Source organism: Jaculus jaculus, chromosome 1 (assembly GCF_020740685.1).
Source record: "Jaculus jaculus isolate mJacJac1 chromosome 1, mJacJac1.mat.Y.cur, whole genome shotgun sequence".
In the NCBI taxonomy this organism is placed as follows: domain Eukaryota; kingdom Metazoa; phylum Chordata; class Mammalia; order Rodentia; family Dipodidae; genus Jaculus; species Jaculus jaculus.
Genome location: NC_059102.1, coordinates 108,068,062 through 108,083,877, shown reverse-complemented (window position 1 = coordinate 108,083,877; position 15,816 = coordinate 108,068,062). Strand labels below are relative to the sequence as shown.

General features: G+C 42.0%; 1 protein-coding gene across 1 annotated transcript in view; it reads right to left on the bottom strand.

Annotated features, from left to right (window-relative positions):
* Window positions 1–4,416: 4,416 nt before the first annotated feature.
* The window catches only part of Tdrd7 (tudor domain containing 7), a 73,651-nt gene continuing 62,251 nt past the window's right edge, over window positions 4,417–15,816 (bottom strand). The window contains exons 16-17 of the mRNA XM_045159483.1: window positions 14,579–14,739; window positions 4,417–4,869 (exon numbers count right to left, since the gene is read on the bottom strand). Of these exons, the coding sequence (XP_045015418.1) occupies window positions 4,649–4,869; window positions 14,579–14,739 (382 nt within the window). The 3' untranslated portion in view covers window positions 4,417–4,648. The remainder of the gene's footprint in view (window positions 4,870–14,578; window positions 14,740–15,816) is intronic.

The following is a 15,816-nucleotide window of genomic DNA, read 5'->3' as shown; positions in this document are numbered from 1 at the left end:
ATACCTAAAGAGAAACACTTAAAAATATTTTCACAAAGATGTATTTCTATCTTATAATCTGCCGGGGCTAACAAACAGCTACTGAGGGCTTTCTTTTCAAGAGCTATGTGCCACATTATTTGAAAGCAGTGATTTATTATTTCAGCTATTTTGTTTTTAAGCATTTTTGTTGTGGACAGGAACATTTAAGAGCACACATCAATGTATACCATCCTGAGTTTTTACAAGAAGAACACCTGAGCAAACCAAGCACCTGTGGGGGAGCGTTGTCCATGGCCCAGAAGCCAGGCTGTTCCTCCTAAGTTCACAACATCCTCCTAAAGATGTCTGCGAGCTCTGCCCTTCCAACAATCACATCCTTGTGTCCTGGAGGTAACTGTGTAGTTTTTCTCCATTTGTTCAACCCTGTGCTACATTGAGATTAATCACTGTTTCATGAACCTGTAATTTTACTTCATTGCCATAAAAATTGGAGTTCTCATTCTGTATGAATTTACTATAGGAATATACCAAATATGGTATTTCCATATGAACGCACAATTAAAAAAAAATTTTTTTTTGGTTTTGTTTTCCAAGGTAGGGTTTCACTCTAGTCCAGGCTGACCTGGAATTCACTATGTAGTCTCAGTGTGGCCTCGAATGCCCGGTTAAACACAAAATTTTTAAGGTCCATTTTATTGTGAGTGGAAATCAGATTATTACAGCTAGTTCTGCTGTGAAGTGTTGCAGCACAGGCGTTCATAGGCTCAACTGTAGGTAAGGAAATCCTGGACTCTCAACACTATCATCTTCAACACCGCTTGACTTCAAGGAGAACTGAAGCATGGCAGCCATTCTGCTACAGGTGTCACGCATTTCCCTATGACCTTATGGGTTGACCATTTTTATCGGCCAGCTGGTTATACTTTTGTGAATATTTTGCAATTCCTTGCCCATTTTTCTTGTTTATATATTCAATATGCAACATACACCTCCATTCCTTCAATACTGATTCCTAAAGAGAAACTCTCACTTAAAGATTTTTTCCACATATTCTTCCATTCGGTGCTTGGCCTTTTCACCTTTTTAGTTTCTTCCCATTTTGAACACACCTGTACCTGATGTAAGAGTCTATCAACCTTCATACTGTCAGTGTTCTCTGTGTCCTGCTTGAGAATGCTTTTCTAGTCATGGGTTAAAGCCGTGTTTTCCTATGTTGCCTTCCTTCCTTAGCTTTTCACTCAAGCTTCCAATCCACCAGGAACTGACTATGGACTACAACATGAGGCAGAAGCCAAGTTCATTTGTGTGCTGCACTATCTCAGCACCAGGTTAGTTTTATACCTGCAACAATAAACCTAATTTCAAAAAAACAAACAAACAAACAAAAAAAAACAGTAACAGAACATTCCTGAAGTCAGTGAGAAAAACCACTTCTTTGGTTGTAGACAATGTCTGGACTTCTGCCCCTTGTATTGTCTAGAGACGATACAAAACATTGACATTGTTTTATTTTGCTTAAATATTTATGTACCTTTTAAGATTTCATCACATGGTTGTTTTAATCACTGACATACATGTTCTTCAATTCTGAATCAATTTAGCTGTATATGTTAAATATGAATTCTTAAAAAGTTAGCGATTTCTACAATGCTTAGGATGAAAACCTTTTTTACGCATCTGGTCCTATTGCCATCACTCCTCCAAGGCTCAGGGAACAGTGCTAGAAGAGGGAGCAGAAAGAATGTAAGAGACAGAGGATGGGGAGGAGTGCTGTGGAACACGGTCTTCTGGACATGAAGAGGTCATTGCATTCATGACCTCACAGAGGCTGCGGTGACTTAGACAAACCTTCACAATATTGGTCCCATCAATATTCCGTTACATATGATGGAAAATGAGAGGGATGAGTTAGAAAAAAAGAAAAATGGAAAGTGATGGAAATATGGAAAATGAAAAATATGGAAAATGATATGGGAGGAGGGACAAAGTGTGTGAAGGGATTATGATCAAAATACACTGTGTGTGGGCTAGAGATGGCTTAGTAGTTAAGACGTTTGCCTGTGAAGCCTAAGGACCCAGGTTCAACCTCCCCACCCCAAAATGCACATAAGACAAATACACAAGGTGAGGCATGCAAAGTGACGCACATGCCTGGAGTTCAACTGCGGGAACTAGAGGCCCTGGTGTGCCAGTTCTCTCCCCACATCTCTCATAAATTCTAAGGTTTTTTAAAAAGGGCGAGAGAAAAACTTAAGACACATAGATGCACACAGAGGAAAACAGATTTGAAGAGATACAGGGAAAAGGAGCCATCCACAAGCTTAGGACATAAGCCTGGAGCAGACCCTCTGTTTATTCCTGGATCAGATAGAGGTGGGAAGACCCATCCTTACGGTTGGTGGGCCCATTCCTTGGGCTGAAGTTCCAGACTGAATCAGCAGGGAAAGCAAGCTGAGCACCAGCACCCATCCGCTGGCTGACTGTGGATGCAGGGTGAGCAGCTGCTCAAACTCCTGCTGCCAGGCCTTCCCTGCCAGGGTGGCCTATATTCCCGCAAACTGCACAGAACCTTTCCTCCTGGACCCTGGCTGGAGAGATGGCTTAGTGGTTAAGGTGCTTGTCTGCAAGGCCTAAGGGCCCAGGTTTCATTATCCAGTACCCATGTAAGTATAATGTGGCACATGCATCAAGTGTTTGCTGTAGCTAGAGGCCCTGGTGTACCCATTCTCTCTCTCTCTCAAATAAATGAATATTAAAACAACAACAAAACTTTCCTCCCCTCAGTTGCGTCCTGTCACATATTCTGCACAGGAATGAGAAAAGTGACTAATACTGCCCTCAAAAGGAACCAGCCTGCCTACAGTTTGACCTCAGACTTCTGGCTACCAAAATTGTGAGAATGATTGCTTTGTTTATTGTTTTTAAAACCTGGTTTTTACCTCTTTCTGTTCTCATTTTTCCTAGATTTTCTCAAATAAAAACAAATGACGTTAAGATGTTTATCTCCAACCCATTATCTCCTCTCAAGTCCATTTCATATTTCTGGTGGTTTATGAGTATCTTTACAGAGATCTGTTAGTTCAACTCAGAACGTTCAAAACCAAACCTTTAATCTTCCACTCAAACTGGGTAGGGGCCACTCTCCCAGACCTTAAGACTTGCTCTAGCTCTTTTCCCCTTTCCTCATCTATACTGTCTATCCTGAATATTCTAACTAAGAGCTTCATTCTTCAGTACTTCTCTTCATTCCAATGCTCCACTCTCAGTCTGGGACTTCCCCATTTCATCTTTAACCACTGCTGAATCCTACAACCATCCATCTTCCCACCCATCTGGCTAGCAGTTAATAAGCATGTGCTGAACTGTGTTACGACCTCTGTCAGCATGTTATTCTGTCCATGTGATGGTACAGGCAGTGGCCATCATATAGAGTCACAAGAGCCTTCCTAACCCCACATTTAAGCTTAACCAAAAAGCCAAGAAGTGATGGCCTTCCTAATTCCATATCCAGCAATGTCTCACTGCCAGCCAGAAGTCAGCAATAGTGGGAGGGAGTGCGGACTCCAGGTTTGCTCCCAGGCAGTACAAATCGAAGCTGACCTCCCCACCCTAGAACTAGTTGTCAAATGTTTACGGTGTTCTACTGGGTAGAGATAACCAATGCTTGGTCTTTTCTCAAGGGGCTCACAATATATTTGCGATGATTGCTACACAGGCAATGAGTTATGAACTATAAAGTGCAGTCAGAAGTGAGTATCAGCAGGGGCATACTCAATGTACAACGGGGAGCTGGGCCTGGTACAATCCAGCATTGGGAAGCTGAAGGGAGAGGCTCTCAGGCTGGCCTGGGGCTACGAAGAAAAACCTTGTTTCAGACCAAAAGGAAAAAAAAAGACAATAAGGTACAATGAAGTAGAAAGAGGCACCAGGGACAGCCTGGAAGGTCAGGTAGGTCACTGACAAGCAAGGCAGGGTGGAGGAAAGGATTTATAGGCTTAGGGACTAAAATAAGCATTATTTAGAGGTGAGCAAGTCTTGTTTTAGACTATCAATAGTCTTAGATGGAGACAAGTGGGGTTCAGGACTCAGGTCCATGTGGCTGTAGACAGGTGTGGAGGAAAGGGCAGGGGAGGGAGACTGTAGCAGGCTTGGGTTTTGGGTGTGGCAATGAGAAGCCACTTAGGATCTAGGGACATGCTGGTTTGCCTGGCTGCTCCTGCAGCAGTGTGGATACCGCAACAGGGTAAGTCCTGCTTTGTGGTCACTTGCTTTGGAACACATCACTACAGTAGGATAGAGCTGAGTCGCCATTCAACTCTCAGTTTCTCTGGAGAAGATCCTAGCATTGCAACTAAGACAACACCAGTAGAAAAAGAAACTTTTACCCACACAACCTAGAAATGACAAGGTAGTCAGTTTTTATACTGATAAACACTTTATTCTAATATTAGAGTAATAACTCAAGTGCAATTTTTTGAAAAGCCAACTTTGTTAAAACAGAACTTGTTAAATCTTTTTCATCAAACAGCGTATTTTTTTTTCAATCCCCACAACAGTCAGAGCCATGTAGAAATAAGATGTTTTTAAAGTACACGCACACTACATTTGTTATTGCTAAAAATATATATATATACTGCTTTAGTTGTCAAGGTCTCAGAAGCAGTGATTAATTAACTCTTGAAATCTCTACCAGGTACTGTGACATGAAGTCATGAATCCAGGTGTCAGTGTCTGGCAGCGATGTGTCTACCAGATAGACAACTACTTTCCGGTCCCAAGGGTTAGTGTTTTCAGTAACTGTCTGCACCAGTGCCACCAGAGGTTTCTTCTCTACGTGGTTTCGAAACACCATCGAGGCCTCCTCTGACCACTGGCTGCACTTTACTCCTAGGAAAAAGACAGGGAGGGAAGAGAGCAGTGAGCAGTTACTTGCACCTTTCTTAAATCCATTAGCAGGGGAAGCTATTTAGCCAATTCCAAAGTGTCAGGACTGCTTGCACCAGAAAACAGCTGCAGGTCACTGGGAGGTTTTACCTACAGGTGTAGCTTTCCTTTGACTTAGTGTTGTTTCATAAGTGAGGTAACAAGAATCACTCCTACTTCCCACACCTAAAATGTAGATTTATACTAATGATATTATTGCCAGGGGGAATAAAATGTAATTATCAATTATATTAGTGACATTTTTCTTAAAGGTTTTTTTCCCTGATGGGCCATATAGCAGAAAAAGATTTGCTATATGATTTATTTGCAGGCTAATTAAAAAAAAACTATAGTCATGAAAATAACTGATTAACAATGAGGAGATTCAGTTACTATTCCTATCACTTCTTCTATCAAGTCGCATGATCTAGAGAAAATCAGCCTATGTCTTGAGTCATAGTTTACCTACCATAAAAGAAACCTCATGCCTCTAAACTTCTAACAGTTGAAAGAAAAGTGTGACAATTCAAAATAAGACTTTTAAAACAAAATTAAAGATTTTTCAAAAATGCTGTTAGATCAACATAAATTAAGTCCACATAAACTAGGCAAACTATAAATTATGCCCAGTAGAGATGAAGATCTGCAAATTTTAGACACAGTTTTAGGAGAACTGCTGTCTACCCAGCAAGTAGGATAAAGTTTTGGATTATTATTAATTTCCCACAGGTGAACACTGGAAGTCTCATTTTATCTTCAGCAGGCTGACAATCCTGGACCCCTGTTCCTCTGTTCCAATATGGAAAAGGGGAACTTCTACTCTAGAGCCTAATCATTCAGGGAAGTATGGGTCCTCATTTATGTAAGCCTGGAAATCAAATACAAATCCATGTAATATGCTGCAATGGAGGCCCATGTCAACTTCAGATGGAAAAACTCACCAGAGACCTTGTGAGGTAAGCATCCAGGTACCCAATTTGCAAGCGGGCAAAGGGTATCCCAAGTTCCCCAAGAATCCTTAAAACATTCTGATTTATACACTCAGGATGCTCTGTTGGCTCCACTAGGCTTGAAAGAATTCCTTGGATCTAGGAATATTCCCAAATTTTATAAGCTGTGAGACAAGTCTATGAAAGAGAAGGGTTAAATGGCCAAATGACCACTGGTGACCCCATTAAGTCCCTGATGTCACTCTTCTCTCTCCTGCAGGTCCTGTGTGGGAGGAAGTGACACAGTCTGCCACACCCACTCTCACCCAGTTCTCAGCCTTACAATAATCTAGTACCAGAGGTTTCGTGCCTCCAAACAAGTTGGTTGCAGAGGGGAGCCTGGGGAAGGGCCACAGATGGGGTCCAGCAGCAACACTATGCTTCTAGACATAGGTGGGCAAACTTTCATGCAGCCTGCCTTGGTCTAACCAGGCTCCAATCTGATCCACCTTATTACAAGTTCAGGGACATAGCAAAACAGGGATTTGCTGGTCATTTCACAAATACTTATGGACACAGGTTGAGGAGGTAAGGGTCGTGGGGGTCCAGGCCTAACAAATTTCAAACTAGGCTTTCCCTCCGAGTGGGAAGAACACAATAAAGGCGTACAAGCAAGAGGAAGAGCATGGGTGTCAAGGCTGTGGGGTCTTGGACAGGATACTTAGCTTCTCTGACCTGCTGCTCCCTGATCTGTGCAAGAGTTATAAGCCTCCTAGCTGTGGGAGAAGGCAAGGAAGCAAAGTGGCTGGTAGAACTTATGGCTTGGGGCTTGACATGTGAGGAATTAAGTAGTTGTCACTCTATCCCAACAAGTAAAAAGCTGAAACAAAATGAAAAATGAAGGCACAGGGCAATCTGTTGCCCTCCAAAAGGAAAGACAGACAGGTGTATACAGAAACCGATGCCCTGAGACCTCAGAGTACCAGTGATGGTACAGGAAAACCTAGACCTGAAAAACTGCTAGCAGTCACGTGGACAAGGGCACTGAATTCTCCAGTGAGACAAAGTCCCGGAGGCACTTACATCTTTTAAAGTTTAACCAATAGCAGGCCCTCCAGGCCCTCACAATGAATATCACAGGAAGCTCTCCTCAGCTTCCAGCAGAGGGTGGAAACAAGGAACACTGTGAAGTACACCAAAACTCTGTTTTTAACAATCCTACTATCTGGGACAAGTGGCTTAACAGAGCTTGGACCTGCTGGGGTTTCCTCTAAGCCTACCGACCTTGAGGATGGAAATGCTCAGCTCTTACCCAGCATCCTCTCTTGTGCCTCTAGGCATCCTGCTTCATGAAGAGGAACCCTCTAGAGGTAGTGAAGGGGCATAGGCTCACCCAAGACTCATGGTGGGATCTGATCATTAGACTATGGCACCCCAGCCCCAAATACTGCATCACTAAAGGCCTGTGTCAGGAGTTCCTTTTTCTCAGTGCATTGTGTCTACCTTTCACAAAAACACCTGATACCAAAGGCAAAGCCCATAGTTTGAAGAGACTGAACAAGCATCAGAATCAAGAGTCAGATATGGCAGGAATGTTGGAACGATCACACCAGGACTTTAAAATAACTATGATTAATATGTTAAGGGCTTTGATGGATGAAGTAGACAGCATGTAAGAACAGATGGATAGGGCCCAGGGTGCAGCTTGTGGAAAATGCTTGCTTAGTATATAAGGCCCAGAATTCCATCCTCAGTATAAAAAGGGAGAAAATAGATAAATAGAAAGATGGCAATTTTAAGAAAGAAAAAAAAGAAGAAGAAGAAGAAACATTGGGGAAAAATGCTAATAGGAAAGGATGCCTTGCTGGACTCACTAGAGTGGACTGGACAGGGCTAAGGAAATAATCTGGACTTAATGAACAGAAACTTCTACAAGTAAAAATCAAAGAGAAAAAGGACTAGAAAACAAAAGACTCAAGGTGGGGAATGGTGGCACATGCCTTTAATCCCAGCACTTGGGAGGCAGAGGTAGGAGAATCACTATGAGTTCTAGGCCAGCCTGAGACTACAGAGTGAATTCCAGATCAGTGGGATAGAGGGAGACCCTATCTTAACCCCCCCCAAAAAAGACTATGGAAAGACTATGCAAGAACTGGGGACAACTATAAAAGTATGAAATATGAAGAGCGTACAGTAGGAAACCAGGACAGAGACAAAGGGACAGAAGTTGCATGTGAAACAATGATGATGAGAGCTCCCCAATTAGTGTCAAAAAATCTTGAAAGATGGAGGGGAACAGCACTTTACCTATAGAAGAACAAAGACAAGAATGACATTAAACTTCTTAACAACCATGCAAGCAAGCCAAGTGAAGTGCTACGAGGAAAAAGACAAACCCACCAACTGGACGTCTACATCCTAGAACAGTATTCTTCAAAAGTTCAGGAGAGGTTGCTGGGGAGATAGCTAAGTAGTTAAAGGGAGCTTACCCACAAAGCTTCCCCGCCTGACATCAATTCTCCAGTACCCATGTAAAGCCACATGCTCTTGCATCTGGAGTTTATTTGCATTGGCAAGAGGCCTGGGCATGCCCATTCATTCCTCCCCTCCCCCTTCTTTTCCCTCTGATTGAAAATACACAAATATACTTTTTAAAAGTGCAGGACAGGCTGGAGGGATGGCTTAGGGGTTAAGGCATCTGCCTGCAAAGCCAACGGACCCAGGTTTGATTCCCCAGGACTGACGTTAGCCAGATGCACAAGGGGACACACACATCTGGAGTTTGTTTGCAGTGGCTGGAGGCCCTGGTGTGCCCATTCTCTCTCTCCCCACTCTTTCCCTGTCAAATAAATAAAAAAAAAATATTTATTTAAAAAAGTGCAGGGGAAGCCAGGCGTGGTGGTGCACGCCTTTAATCCCAGCACTCGGGAGGCAGAGGTAGGAGGATGACCGTGAGTTTGAGGTCACCCTGAGACTCCATAGTGAATTCCAGGTTAGCCTGCGCCAGAGTGAGACCCTACCTCGAAGAACCAAAAAGAAAAAATTGCAGGGGAAGGGTAGGGGTGTCACTCAGTGAGAGTGTTTGCCTTGCAAGTACAAGACCCTGGGTTCAATCCAATGCAGGAGGAGGGGAGAGAAGGAAAAATAAAATGTGTGAATGAGAAATAGACTCTCAAACAAATATTAAGAGTCTGTTGCTGGTAGACCTATCCAGAATTATGTTAAAAGAATTTCAAGACAAAGAAAGCCATATTTGGATCTAAGTAAAGAAAGATATCAGAGGATAACTAAGTAAAGGTAAAATTTTATTTTTCTTATTCTTTTGTCTGTATACTTTGTTTATAGAATCTCACTATACATAGCCCAAGCTAGCCTCAGACTCACAATCCTTCTGTATCAGCCTCTTTAGTGCTAGGATTGCAGGCATATGTCTGGCTTTTTTTCTCCCTTATACTTTAAAAAAAAATTCTTTTTATTTTTCGAGGTAATGAGGTAGGGTCTCACTCTAGCCCAGGCTGACCTGGAATTCACTATGTAGTCTCATGGTGGTCTTGATCTCATGGTGATCCTCCTACCTCTGCCTCCTGAGTGCCGGGATTAAAAACATGTACCACCGTGCCTGGCTCTCTCCCTTATTCTTTTTTGTTATTTTTTTTATATTTTATTTTTATCTATATTTGAAAAAGAGGGAGAGGGGGAGAGGCAGAGAAGGAGGAGGGAGGGAGAGCAAGAGGAAGATAGATAAAGAATGGGCATGCCAGAGCCTTCAGCTGTTGCAAATAAACTCCAGAAGCATGAGCCACCTTGTGCATCTGGCTTATGTGGGTCCTGGGGAATTGAACCTGGGTCCTTTAGCTTTTCAGGCTAGTGCCTTAATCACTAAGCCATCCCTCCACCCCTCTCCCTTATTCTTAATTGATCTAATAGATCTGTAACAGCTTGTTCAAAATATCAGCAACAACATATTCAACTATGTAAATTGGTATACTTAGAGGAACTACTTTGTTACTATTTACAAAATAAGGATTTTATTTTTTTTGGTTATTACAGGGTATTTTCACTAATTATGAAGGAATACAAGATTATCTCAAGTGGATTGAAGGCTGGAATGGAGTGCACACCTTTAGTCCCAGCAATTAGGAGGTGAAGAAAGGTAGGAGGATCAGGAGTTAAAGGACAGCCGCAGCTACAAAGTGAGTTCAAGGCTAACCTAGGCTATAAATAAACAGTACAAGTGGATTAGCTATAAATGTATATTGCAAATCCTAGGGCAACTACTAAAAATGTTTTAAGAAAAGGAAAGATATATGATATGTCAAGAAAGGTGAGGAAGAAAATAACATTAAATGCTCTATTAAAACAAAAAAAGCAAAGAGTAGAAAAAAAAACAAGAACAAAGACAATAAACAGACATCAGTAATAAACTGACAGATAATAATCTAACTATATTGATAATCACTTTAAATACTACTAGTCAAATAAACCAAGTAAAAGAGATTGCCGGAGTGGGAAAAAAAAAAAAAAAGAAACAAGACCTAATATATGTTGTCTAAAAGAATCTTATTTTAAATATAAAGAAATATAGAGAGTTGGAGAAAGCTCTGCTATACTAACATTAATTAAAAAAACACATAAACAGGAGTAGAGACTGAGGAGATGACTTAGCAGTTAAAGGTGCTTGCTTGCAAAAGTTGCTGGCCTGGGTTCAATTCCCCAGTACCCATGTAAAGCCAGATGCACCAACTGGTGCATATGTCTGGAGTTCATTTATAGTAGCTGGAGGCCCTGGTGTGCCCATTCTCTCTCCCTCCCGTACTTTCTCTCTTCCCCTTGCAAATGAATACATAAAAATATTTTTAAAAAAGAAAAGAAAAGAAGGGCTGGAGAGATGACTTAGTGGTAAAGGCACTTGCTAGCAAAGCCAAAGGAGCCAGGATCAATTCCCCAGTACCCACATAAACCTAGATGCACAGGTGGTGCATGTGTCTAGAGTCTGTTAGTGGTAGCCAGAGGCCTTTGTATACCCATTCTCTCCTGTCAAATAAATAAATAAAACATAAAAAAGGAAAACAAGAGTAGGAATATTAATTTCAGACAGCGCAAACATGAGTGCAAGGGAGGTTATAAGGAATAAAGAGAAGGACGTTTTCCAAAAAGACTCAATGGTCCTTAATGTTGATGTACTTAACATCAGAGCATCAAAACACCAGAGGCAAAACCAAATATAACTGCAAATAGAAACAAATGAATCCACCACCATAAGAGACTTCACCATCCTTCTATCAGAAACGGACAGCTCTGCAGGGCATGGTGGCACACACCTTTAATGTCAGCACTCAGGAGGTAGGAGGATCGCTGTAAGTTCAAGGCCAGCCTGAGACTACATAGTGAATTCCAGGGTTAGAGAAAGACTATAACTAGAAGAAAGGAAGGAAGGAAGGAAAGGAAGGAAAGGAAGGAAAGGAAGGAAGGAAGGGAAGGAAAGGAAGGAAAGGAAGGAAAGGAAGGAAAGGAAGGAAAGGAAGGAAAGGAAGGAAAGGAAGGAAAGGAAGGAAGGAAGGAAGGAAGGAAGGAAGGAAGGAAGGAAGGAAAGGAAGGAAGGAAGGAAGGAAGGAAGGAAGGAAGGAAGGAAAGGAAGGAAGGAAGGAAGGAAGGAAGGAAGGAAGGAAGGAAGGAAGGAAGGAAGGAAGGAAGGAAGGAAGGAAGGGAAGGAAGGAAGGAAGGAAAGGAAGGAAGGAAGGAAGGAAGGAAGGAAGGAAGGAAGGAAGGAAGGAAGGAAGGAAGGAAAGGAAGGAAGGAAGGAAGGAAAGGAAGGAAGGAAAGGAAGGAAGGAAAGGAAGGAAGGAAAGGAAGGAAAGGAAAGGAAGGAAGGAAAGGAAGGAAAGGAAAGGAAGGAAGGAAAGGAAGGAAAGGAAAGGAAGGAAGGAAAGGAAGGAAAGGAAAGGAAGGAAGGAAAGGAAGGAAAGGAAAGGAAGGAAGGAAAGGAAGGAAAGGAAAGGAAGGAAGGAAAGGAAGGAAAGGAAAGGAAGGAAGGAAAGGAAGGAAAGGAAGGAAAGGAAAGGAAGGGAAGGAAAGGAAGGAAGGAAAGGAAGGAAAGGAAGGAAGGGAAGGAAGGGAAGGAAGGGAAGGAAGGGAAGGAAGGGAAGGAAGGGAAGGAAGGAAGGAAGGAAGGAAGGAAGGAAGGAAGGAGGGAAGGAAGGAAGAAAGAGGGAGGGAGGGAGGGAGGGACAGCTTCAGCAGGTAGCAAATCAGTAAGGACACAATGATCTCAATAACATGATAAATCAACTGGAGGCAAGTGACATCCTGGACTACTACATCCAGTAAAGAAGATTGTAATTTTTCTGAAAAATACATGGAACATTTATCAAAATAAACCACATTCTGGGACATAAGACACACCTGAGCAAATTTAAGAGAACTTATGCAGTATCTGCTCTCAGACACCAATGGAGTTAAATTGGAAATCAATAGAAAGATGCCTGGAATATCCTGAAACATTTGAAGAATGAAAATCACAATTGTAATAATAACTCATCGGTCAAAGAACAGAACCCAAGAGGAATTTAGAAGTATTTTGAGGTAAATATAAATTAAAAATACAGCATATCAAGATTCATAGCATGAAGTAAAAACTTCAAGGGAAATGATAACACTGAATGCATGGAAATGAAAAACAGTGATGATTAAATCTAAGAAACCACTTTGAGTTTAAGACTAAAGATTAAGGTTTGACTCTAAAGTAGACTGACTAGTGGCTGTGCCATGGGTCACAAGGCATTTTTGCTTCATATCCTCACCACAAGAATCTCTTGTCAATTCTAGTAGAAAGGCAAAAAGAAAATGGCAAATATTTCAAAGTAAGGCATGATACAGCCTTCTAATAAGGAATGGTCAATACATTAAGGAAGAATTTAATAGATGTAGTTTTCTTTTGCTGCTGAGACTGAATGACTTCTTAGACTGGTACACATTTGGTTTAGCCGTGACTAAGCACCTCACACTGTAGCAAGAGGGGTGGCCACAAAACGCCACAAAGCAGGACACAGGGAGCCCAGGAAAGTGCAGGTGTCAAGACTACAGCATTCTGAGGCCTTGCTGGCCTCCATGCCATTTGATGACAGCAAGGGTCCATGAAGCCAAGCTTCCTCCAGCTGCCTGGCTACCAATGGCAAGGTACAACAGGTGAACCCTCACAACATCTGTACAGCTTTCTCAAAAGAGCAAAAGAACATCTCACCAGACAACATTACATAGATGTCTTTGAACACTATTAAAATTAGCTCCTTGAGTGTTGGTGATAGTCAAGAGGCTGATGTGAGATGCGGTGAGGTTATATACATGCATTCTGTGCATTATGATGCACATATGAATGTCATTTGGCCATGAAAGCAGCCTGAATTTCTGTGCCTGTGCAATATTCCATTGTGCAGATACATAGTTTATACAATCAATAATTTTGGTACTTATAATTCTCTTCCTGCTGGTTACTCATTTATTTATTGCTTGTTTTAGCTAGTATACTTACCTGAGGAGCTCTCTTAACATTACAATAAAGTGCAAACAGGGCTGGGTGTAGTAGCTCACGCCTTTAATCCCAGCACTTGGGAGGCAGAGGTAGAAGGATTATTATGAGTTTGAGGCCACCCGAGACTACAGAGTGAATTCCAGGTTAGCCTGGACTAGAGTGAGACACTATGTTGAAAAATAAAAACAAACAAGCAAAAAAGTACAAACAGGGATTAGAAAGATGGCTTAGCAGTTAAGGCACTTGCCCACAAAGCCTAAGGATCCAGGTTTAACTCCCCAGAACCCACGTAAGCCAGGCACACAAGGTGAAACATGCACATAAGTTTACACATATGCACAAGGTGATACACGTGTCTGCAGTTGGACTGCAGTGGCTAGAGGCCCTGGTGCACCAATTCTCTCTTTTGCAACAACAGGCTGGGAAGACGGCTCAGTGGATAACATGCTCATAGCTCAAGCCTGAGCACCTAAGCTCAAGAGCTCATGTAAGAAGCCAGAAGCTGTGACAAACTTCTATAGTCCTGACACTAGCACAAGGGCAGAGACGGGAGACGACAGGAGAACCTCTTGAAAGCTCTCAGTGAGCACAGCAACAAGGACAGCAGAGCAAGATCCAGACAGAGAAACCTGCCTCCAATGAGGTGGAACATCGGGGTAAACCCCCCCCACACACACAATTTTTAAAAATAAAAATTGTCACACAATACACACATTTTTAAATGTAAATAAAAAGTACAAACAATTTAACTGTTGGCCAACAGGGAAACACTGATTCAGTGTGTTATTTTTCAGCCATTAAAGCAATTAGCATGGGCTGCAGTGTAGCTTAGATGTTGTACAATTTGTGTGTCACATGCTCTAGATCCTAGCTTCAACCTCCAGCACTAATAAAAAATAACGATGAATAAGACCATGAAACAACACTCCCCAAATGGTGAAAAGTGCTAAAAGCAGCAAAGCAGAATGCAACATTGTGTCTGAACCAGGACTATAGCTTTAGTAATACCGAAAGTATACAAGCAGAGGTCCAAAGGAGGAAACAAAAACTGTAAATGTAATGATGGAGCATGACTATGAGAGATTGAAATTATTTTTAGTATTCCCAGGATGTTGTTAGCATAAAAAAGAAAACCCTCAATGGACTAATGGAAGTACCCAGGACAAAATGAAAACAGAAACTGTACTGCTGCTAAGTCAAATTCCACAGAAATCACCTGCAAGTTGGGCGGTGACTGCCTGGAAGGGCAGTTTTCGGAACGTATCCACCAAGGGCTGTACTTTTCGTATGTTGACTAATTCATGCTTGCCGTAGTCCAGCTCGTACACAGATACCAGTCCATTGGTCAAGATTCCTTTCAAAAGCACCCTGTACCACCTAGAAGCACATTAGATTAAAAAAAGAAAAATACTCACAGTCAATACCTGCTTTAAGGGTAAATAAATGTTTTATGATAAAAAAGAACAATCACTGCAAATGATGGTCATCAGAATATAAAAGTATACTACATCAATGCTTCTGAAGTGACTGCTGCTGCTTTTTCAAAGGTTACTGCTGCCACAGCTGATCCGATAGAACCTGTTCAACTGAAAGACATTTACAGGCCTCATGGAGCTAGTAAAGGGCAGAGATAGGTACACTACCACCCTCCATACAGAATGAAACTGAAGCCATGAAGTGCGGTCAGAAAGAGGCTGTGTGTGGGGGGGGTGTCCCTCCACCCTGGGGAAACAGAGAATAGCTGCATTTGGTACACTGATCATGTTTGAAGACTGAATGAGATGCAAGCAGGACCAATGGGAGCTTAAAAAATGTGCTTGAAATGTAAGCAAAGGAGACTAGTGAAGACATAGCAGAGAGTGAACACTCCAGTAATGCTGAAAGGGAGACTCTGTGTAGGGTGGAAGAGAAAGTCTGGAAAAGAAGGTAGGGAGAAATCATCACAATTTTAGTTATGACATGTGAGAACATTAAAAAGCAAACCACCCCACAAAATCCAACTCACCCCCTAAAGTAATTTTTTAAAAAAAACCCTGAAAAGTGAGGGCAGGGAAGAGGACCCTAGTTTCATATCTGGGGTTCAGGCACCAGAAAAACTCATGTGAATATATTTTTCTCCTCATATCAACATTGTTAAAATGACAGAAACCTAGATATCAAGGTTGACTATGAAAGACCACTTAAAAGTACTACTGTCTAAGCCACATGATTAAAAAGGAATTCTATACTAAGGGAGAAAGACTGCTCATAACAGCTCAAAGCCAAGTGTCTATGGAGGAGTTCTCAGCACTGGAATGGTATGTCAGACTTAACAGGTTTGTCAGCCTCAAGTCCAGTGGAAGAGCAGGAGCATGACTGCATGGGCACAGGAAACTTATGTGCTGCCGCGGGGTGAAATACAGTGAGAAACCCACACACAGAGGCCAAATGTAAATACTGTGTGTGACTCGGGGC